At 40.0% G+C, this 8,918-nt stretch overlaps 1 protein-coding gene across 1 annotated transcript; it reads right to left on the bottom strand.

The window, feature by feature from the left end:
- Nucleotides 1-5: 5 nt before the first annotated feature.
- On the bottom strand, nt 6-5,528 carry tp53 (tumor protein p53). Its single transcript, XM_020629140.3, has 11 exons — nt 5,376-5,528; nt 4,388-4,516; nt 4,263-4,311; nt 3,980-4,162; nt 2,657-2,849; nt 2,450-2,562; nt 2,151-2,260; nt 1,894-2,018; nt 1,712-1,803; nt 1,555-1,625; nt 6-855 (listed from the first exon to the last, which is right to left on the bottom strand). Exons 2-11 carry the CDS (start codon nt 4,477-4,479, stop codon nt 759-761), a joined length of 1,125 nt encoding a protein of 374 aa, XP_020484796.1. The 5' UTR covers nt 4,480-4,516; nt 5,376-5,528; the 3' UTR covers nt 6-758.
- Between the last annotated feature and the right edge of the window lie 3,390 nt (nt 5,529-8,918).

Below are 8,918 nucleotides of genomic sequence, written 5' to 3'. Positions count from 1 at the left end.
CACAGTTCTGCATTTTATGACGGGCTTTATTCAGTATTAGGCTGTGTAACAAAAAAATGCAAATTAGTAAAAATAAGAGACGTGAAAACATGATGACAGTGAAAAATAAAGATAATCCTCGTACAAAACTACGTTCCAAAAATAATCTATGAAGATAAGAAATAAAACAAAGATACGCACTTAAGTATATATATATATAGGTTTTTTTTTGGCAGTGTGAAAAAAGTGGTTTTATGGATTGGTCAAAACAAACATCAAACTGAAGTGCTGGTTAATCAACAAATGGCGTGCTCTGTGGCCAACTATGAAACGGACAATTTGATTTGGAAGCTGAACCGGCCAGCTCCTCATTTACCAAATCCAGTGATGGTCTAAATGTCGATCATGTGATACATGCTCTGTACAGTCTCAAGATTTCAGTGGAGATATACGACACCCTCCTCATTGATATCAACACACTCCTATTTTTGTCTGATTTGTTTTGTCTGATTGGACCAATTCAAATCATTGTCTTATTTGACGAATATCAAAAAGAGAAATGTAATTGAAAGACCAATAATTAACCTCTTCAGTTCATCCGCTATCAAGACAAGAAACAATGCATATAAATGACGACTTGGCAGACACATTATTCAAAACGGAATCATAAAAACGTCATGATGCCAATGCAAAAAGAGCGTCGAGGAGCCCTGATGGTATTCTGACCTAGGAGCTGATTTGGATTAAGACATGTTCTCAATATCTAATCAAAATGCGGCTCAATCACTGTCGCTCCTTTCCTCTTTGCGCAGGAGTCTTTTTCCTGAAGATGGGAGTGGGACTTCTTGCTTCATGCAAACTTTTGTCTTTGCTTTGCTGTGGAGAGAAAGTAGAACAAAACTGAGTGATCGTTCTGGAGCTTCAGAGGAAACTGGAGCTCATTTGGACACAAGAGCACAGAAAAAGCCACAGAAACCTTACTTTGAAAAACTACTGCCCCAAATGACTGAGAGGCTGATTTGGACGGGATTACTTTTTTTAGAGTATTTTTTCTTGTTTGCTGAAAAATGGAAGGTAATTTGCCCTAGATTTAACTTTTACAAATTAAGGACACGGTTCATTTGCATAAAATTGAAAACACGGACATCCTCCACAATCATTGCACATTACCAGAGCCAACCAGGTAATATTTATCACGTGTGAATAGGGCTACAGATCATAAATGTCTCAACACAATACAGTTCGTATTGCTAGTTTTTTGTAGTAGCTGTTTGTCTTCTTTTCATGTCAATACCCGTTATGATGCTGTGCCAACAGATAGTGCAAGTATGATACAACCCTGAACATGGCCGATCTTAAAGCTTTGCCTCTCTCACGATCTATTAAGGATTATCTTTTCTACTTCAACATCAATCATGGGATACTACAACGATATTTCAATAAGTTACACAAAATGAGGTCAATCATGTTGATTCATCAATGCTGACCTACTCTACAAAACACCATGAAGATTGAAAATGATCAAACTAAGTGATTGAGGTGTGTTGATGTAAAAACACAGGAAGCATCTCTCACCCCTCTTTGTCCAGCAGCTCCAAGCCGTCGTTGATTTTTTTCAGCATTTCATAGCGTTCCCTCCCCCGGACCTGCAGCAGAGATTGAACATAAATGAGTTGAACAGCAAACTCTTATAAAGACCTCCAGCTTTAAAGCAGTATGGATCTTTACTTACATGTAGGACGAAACACTCCCTGTCCTCCTCGTCTGTGCCTGACCCCGACTTTGGCTTCTTTGTGGAAGTGGAATCAGGTGAAGGCACGCTCTCTGAAGAAAAGACAAAAAAAACGGGTGGTTAGTGAAGGATCAGCATGTGAGGGTCACAATATTGAAACTGAAGTGAGAACTTAGACGTACTTCTTTTTTTAGTTTCTTTTGTGCTGTTCTGCATTTTGGTGCTGTTCTCCTCCTCAGTTTTGCGGTCCCTGCCTGGACATGCACAGATCCGGACTTCAAAGCACTGCCTACCCAGCACATGCCCCCTGAGAGAAAGAGGAACAGAAATAAGAGTCCAAAAAACATCATCAAGACCTAATGGGAACAGTAATGTAGAACATCATTTGGTCAACACTCAACAGCCCAACCATGTCTGTTAAATAAGAAGCAGGACTTACTCGGGGGTCTCGAGGGTCAGTATTGTGAGGATTGGACGTCGGTTCATTCCCCCCATGCAGGAACTGTTGCACATAAATCTTAGGAGGACGGTTGACATCTCGGAGCCCAACTGGGACAAGAGAGAGACACTAGTAAGTGTGTGAGTTCACCCAGATATTTACTGGTCACTTGTTTTCGGGGTTAAAAAGATGCAGCCTATCATTCAGAAGACAAGACAACTTCCTGATTGTTTCAGAATTACAATGAAGAAACATAGATCTGTTCCCCGCAGACAGAATGAAGGGGGGGGCACTGTTACCTGTGGAGCCTCGTAGGGGACTGTGACACTCTGCCTCTTTGTGTTCACGTCCTCAAAATATTGAGCTCTCTCACTTCCCTCCACCCGGATCAGATGACTGCTGTTCTCTGCAGCTGAATGGAAAACAAAGTAGACCCAATTAAAATCCCTTCACTTCTATCATAGTAACAATATGATTGAATCTAGTTCATGATATGCACTTTTTACCTGACGGATTGTCCTTACGGTCCTCGTTCTGGTGATGGGGACATCTGCGGACAACTTCAGCCACATGCTCCGTCTTCTTGTAGACTGCAGTTGCCCTGATCATCGCTCCCGCAGGAGGCTCCCTGCTCACCAGAATTTCGATGGGGTTGGTTTTGGCGAGTTGGCAGTATAACTTGTTGAGGAGCTCGGAATACTGTGAGAAAGCATGGAGAGAGGACATTTTACCACCCGTGGAGCAGCAGAACGAGTAAATGTCAAATATCAGCCTGATATCTGAATTAGAAGGAAATAACTCAAAGAAAAGAAAACTAAAAACTTTTCATCTAACTTCAAAATCAAACAACAGAAACCTTCAAATAAGTAAATCCAGGTGCATTAAATTATAATGCTTTCTACCTTTCTTCTTCTTTTTTATTAACCCTTTCTGTGCTGGAGGAAGACCGTGCAGGAACATGTCCCGTCATGTCAGAGCTCTGCTCTACAACCACAGCCTGAACCTTGCCCACAGACCAGAGCACAAGTCGCAGAGGAGGCGGGGGTTTTAGGGGCAGATCACACTAACTTCAACTAAACTGGCCAACTGCAGAGCGCTGCTGGGAGAGTCACCGTGGAAGCTTAAAAACCATTGGCTGTTCAAACGTAGTGGCTGACTCTAGGCTTCGAAATTTAGCGAATCGCCACAATGAATACGACTCCACATGAACGCCACCACAAGAGATACCAAAGAATGGATTTTTATCAAGCGCTAAGGTAAGACATTTCATACTTTCATACAAAAAGTTTTTAAGAAAATCAAAAAATGTTGAAGGTGATCAAAACTTAAGAGACCGTGAGTGAGTTTTCTTCGTAAAATCTTATAAATTTATCCCAAAAAAAAGTGAAAATGAATTGATGTTGAGTTTGATTTCGGAAATAAAACAAAAACAGACAGGAGCAGATTTTCTGAGTATAAAGAAATGTACAAACTAAACATAGTGGAACACTGAATGGCGGCTCAGAAGTGAGCAGCTGCTGAGATTTCTTTTGTTCTCTGTGAGGACTCAGGCAGGAAACTTCTTCTCTTGCCATGTTGTATCGCTGTATAATCTGACGAACTTTTAAATAAATTGCCTATCATTAACTTTCTGTTCATTTCTGTTATATTAACACACACGGCACAGTTACTTCAGATTGCTGCTGCTTTTGTTGGCAGTTCACTCTCATATTGAAAAAAGACAGATGGATGTTTTCAGGTGAATGTACACTTCAATTTGTCTCCAACACAATCATCAACAAAACCACTTTCGTTTAGGAGCTTTACATTTTTGTCTAAGCATTACTTACTGTAGATGTGACGGATTTGGCTGTGCCAGACTTCCGAAAGCGGAGCTGGAAGTCGAAGTCCCCAGGATAATCGCTCGTGACAGGGACAGTGGATGCAGGGGGAGTCACTGTTTCTTTAGTGGACATCTCGGGTAAGTTAAAAAGAGTTTCATCGAATCCAGTGAGCTCATGCTCATTCATAAGCTACAAAAAGAGGGGAATTAAAGAGTGTCAGTCTGACTTCCATAGATGAACAGGTTTAAACCAGATTTAAGTGACAATTATGTAAAGAAAAAAAACTTACCAGCATATCCATTCCTCTGACCCCATCCTCTGCCACCCCATCAGTTAGACTGCAAACAAAGAAAAACAGATTAGTCTGCTTTTCTGAAGTTGTAAAATGTTACCTAATGTCACATAACAACTTACACATTCCACAGCTGGTGAAATGAACCCTGGCTCAGCGGCAGGGTCTGGCTCAGGGAGATATTGTCCAAGCTCGAGGCGGCGTCCTCCATCATGATGATACTCTGCAGACACAGCGCCGCTGCAGGGGGTCTGTGGGAACACAACAGGAAGAGAGAAAATGCACTTAGACCTATGAGTTAGGAAGCAACTTGATCTTAATCAATCTTACTTGGCGGGTTGCCTGCAGTATAGAACATCAGCTCCTAGTTGTTTATTATTCTGCTTTATTTAATAGTCATTCTACATAACATATTATAAATAATCAAAATGGTGTTTTCAAATGTTTGACTTACACTAGATTTAAAAGTTGTAAGAGTCTGATAAAAGTGTGCATATGAATGATAAAAAAAAAAACCCATTAACTGTGATTTCTGCCACACAGGAAACGCGGGTTGAGAACATGCAGGCCCTCAGAGATTTGAAATGCTGACTAACGATGAAGTTACTCAGTAAAATCCGCTTAATCCAACATTTTATTACAAATGAAGCCTCATTTATCAGAAAGAAATTAACATGTTAAACTCGTTTGACTTGCTTACAGAAACAAATCCCCCTCCCCACAACAAACAGGACAGGACCATTCAGCTTCGGAACTTTAGAGATCGTCCATTTTCTGTGGAGCGGACAGGCCTCAAAATCTGAATGAAGCTAACAGCACTGATACACCGATCACTTCAAAACATGTTTATATATATCAACTCTCTCAATGAAAACTACTGATTATAGTTGTCACGTAAGCATTTATGTAGGAAAAGCAATGGGTCATCTCGTAGATGTTCCGCGTACACGTTGTTTTTTTTGTTTTGCAAGCCGCGTTAGCTTAATTAGCTAACACGTTGACTTTACGTTCAGGAATCCGACGAGCACAAACTACAGGAAAAAACTTTCTCTGTCGGACGAATGATGTGTAAACTCATGTCGGACGAGCTGTGGTTGAAGACACTGTTACCTTGTTTTTCTGGCACTGCGTGTGGTTAGTCACGGGCGACGCGGTGAGTGTGAAGACGGTCGAGAAAACAGTCAAAATATTTTGGGGGGTAGCGAACAGCACGCTGCTGTTGTTGTACGGGGATTCCCACTGAAGTAAAGGGGGAGGGGCAGCGTCCAATCACAGCGCACCCTGCTCTCATGACGCGTATCGTGTAAAGACGCATTTAAGACTACCCGGACTTATTCGCGCCAAAGAACGACTGAACAACGAGGTAGCTCCGTATAATTTAGCAGTATATTTGTTCAAGAAATCCCTCCACCGGGGTGACAGTGATTTGTGTTTAGTCCTGCTTCGTCAATACGGCTAAGTTGTTATTCTCGTTTTATACTTTTTTTTTTTTTTTTTTGAAACATACACAAAACAATAAGAGTAGTATTCGCATACGTATTTAATTAACACCGAGTTTCTCAACGTGTCAGGCTCAGGGATGCCATGAAAGCTCACTGCAATATGTGAAAATAGATTGTTTGTAACGGGACTTGATATTTTAAAAAGTATCGCAAAACGAGTGGTGGACTGCAGAAAAAACAGGCATCTCCTGAACACCTGAAGGCAACGTGACGTTATTATGACGCACAGTAAACAAGTGTCGCCTATTGCGTGGTGATTTCAACTTCACAGTCTATGATATCAACTTGAAAGACCACACAGGCCTACTTAGTTTAAAGATGACTACATTACCTTGATTAAGAGATCACATCATTAAGACACAAAAGCAAATGAGTTAATACTGTTCATACAATTTCTCTTTTTTTTATTATTATTATTTTGCTTTTACAAACTCCAGTACATCTTCATTAGTATTCACCTTGTTGTTTTTTGGTGGTCCAGTTGAGAATATATTTCTTCCAGTTAAATACTATACTTATATATATATTTTTTTTTACTGATAAACCCCCCGCTGTAAAACCAGAAACGTTTGCAAACTTTGAGCCTGATATATTCTAAAGTATTCCTAAGTATCTATAAATGCACAGTTGAATGAGGTAACACCCGAGAGATGTAAATTAGTTACAATAAAATAAGATAAACCTTTGCTGATCCCACAGCGATGAAAATTTCCAGTTAATAGCAGCAAAAGAAACTATGAAGCAAAGCAGGAATCACACAGCGCGCACAGTTTAGAGATAATCAAAAAGTGAAAGAAAAACTGTTACTATAAAGTTGCATACAGTGCAAAAAATGGGTTGGGCAATTTATTGCACATTCCAAATGTTTTTTTGCACATTAGTATTGAAAGCTTTATACATATTTCACATACATGATAGCAGTAAGTTTATTTTCTTGCTTGTGTGTGTTCTTTAATGTTCTACTTGGAGCCGGTTTGGTTGGAAAGTCTGACAGCCGTTGGAAGGAGCTGGTGAAGCAGCCTGTCACTGAAAGAGCTGCACTGTTACTGTGCCATGCAAGATGTGAAAAATGTTGTAAATGAGAGAAGAAAGCTTTGCTGTTATCCGCCTGTTTCCCACCACCACCACCACCACCACCACAGGGTCGAGGGGGCCGCCCTATATCAGTCTTTTCCTGTCTGTAGCAGTGATGCTGCTGCTCGAGCAGACCACTCAATAAAGGGTGACTGATAGCACAGATTCAAAAAATAAAAGGTCCTTAGGAATGGTCCTTGCAATCTGAGGGACCTGAGTCTCCTCAGCAGATGCTGAGATGATTAATGTTGAGTGCACCTGTGTTATTAGACCAGCGCAGTTAACTGTTGAGGTGAACCCCCAGGTACTTACAAGACTTTCTGTATTGCTCTGTTTAAGAGGAGATCCCACACTGTGCTCCTGCCTCTGAAGTGCCCGCCAATCTGAAAAGACTGAATGCATGATTGTTTACCCCCAGCGGGAGGCAGCATTGGCTGTGCTTAATGCTGCCCAGGACCCATGAGCATTTACACTAAACCAATCTTGATAAATGTGTGCCAGACCACCTCCGTATGTGCTCCACACAGGATGGACGTTATAATGCGTAAGTGTAAACATGGCCTCTGTTCCAGTCCACACTTAATTTCGTTATTTTTTACTTTTTAACAATGTTTGATGATGTCATAGTCTGCTCTAACAGACGTAAGGATATAAACCACGAGGGAGAGCTGCAGGGAATCATAGGTGTCTTCAGCCATGTCAGGCCAGACAGCCACAGTGCTGGCATCTTGTCTTGAACTGACATGAGTCCTGTCTAAAGACCATGCAATGAATGTTGGTACTCGTCTGCCTCTCTGCGTACATAGCAGTTATTAGTTCCACTTTGAGGCTTGGTGGTTGTCTGACCTTTGAGTGAATGTGGTGATGGTGCCAGCAGGTCCACTTCAAACATGATCCCACTGGCACTGCACATACATACAATAATGAGGTGTTACAGAACAGGACAAGGACAGAGAAAGAGGGAATTTGTAGGATTATAATAATTTGATATATTTATTTCATATTTTATATTTTTAGTGCATGTTATAAAGATAGACAGGTACAGCTGAATGAATGAGTATCCCTTTATAATGCTTTCCGGTTGTTACTACGTTGTCTGAGAGTAAGCACACAGCAAAGACCTTCACACATTTATGAGAACTCATTTTCTGATTGAATTGCATACTGTCGAAACATGCACTTCCTGTTTAGTGAGTTTTATTGTAATGTAGTGGTCATTAGGTGCATTATTTTGGAGCTACATACAAATGTAGGCCTTTCATCGTGTTAAAGATCGGAATCAGAATCAGAAATACTTTATTAATCCCAGAGGGAAATTCGGTCGTTACAGTTGCTCCAAAATAAACAATATAGCAGTAGAAATATGGTAATAAAAATATTAATCAAATAGAATAGGAATGTAAGTTTCAATAATAGGTACAATAAATATTTACACGAATAAGAGTAAGGTGGAATATATACACACATTTTCAAGATTACTGCACTGTTTTCTTCAATATTGCACTTTGTTATCATGTTTATGGCCTGCTTTATTTGTTGTATAATTAGCCTAATTGACAAACCTTACATCCTTTTTTAAATATTGGCTTTTATGCCATGGATAATATTTATTTCAATGTGGAGCTCCTGTGGATATTTCTCTATCTAAGAACTTTTGTACAGCATTAAAATGACATCTTACATGTAACAATGCATAAAACAAATGGCACACCTGTCACTGTTATTAAAGAAATGTTCAAACAGTTGATTCTCTATTTGTTTTTTTTTTCTCCACCACTCAGGTTCAGGAAAAAGTGTAAACTGTTTTGTGGCCTTTTGGCATTAACTAAAAGACTAGTTTTCTTTTTTAGGAGTTACATTGATTTTATTTCCTGCCAAGAGTGAGACAAGTAGATTGATACCACACACACACACGTTTGTAACGTAAATATGAAGCTGCAGTTAGCTGCTGCTTAGCTTAGCTTAGCATCACAACTGGAAACAGCACCTTAGATGTTTTTGTACTGAATAATTAGATTATATAACTGATTTAATAGCAAACTTTAGATGTGCTGGTAGGCGTATTTTACTACCTTTT

This window comes from Labrus bergylta, chromosome 22 (assembly GCF_963930695.1).
Source record: "Labrus bergylta chromosome 22, fLabBer1.1, whole genome shotgun sequence".
In the NCBI taxonomy this organism is placed as follows: Eukaryota; Metazoa; Chordata; class Actinopteri; order Labriformes; family Labridae; genus Labrus; species Labrus bergylta.
The sequence above is the reverse complement of the archived record's forward strand: the minus strand, read 5'-3'. Positions and strand labels throughout refer to the sequence as shown.

Coding starts and splice junctions, on each gene's coding strand:
- tp53 (XM_020629140.3), bottom strand. CDS start 4,479: ATGATGGAGGACGCCGCCTCGAGCTTGGACAATATCTCCCTGAGCCAG. Junction 4,312..4,387: donor TTTCACCAGCTGTGGAATGT/GTAAGTTGTTAT, acceptor CTTTGTTTGCAG/TCTAACTGATGGGGTGGCAG. Junction 856..1,554: donor GAGCTGCTGGACAAAGAGGG/GTGAGAGATGCT, acceptor TTCTCTCCACAG/CAAAGCAAAGACAAAAGTTT.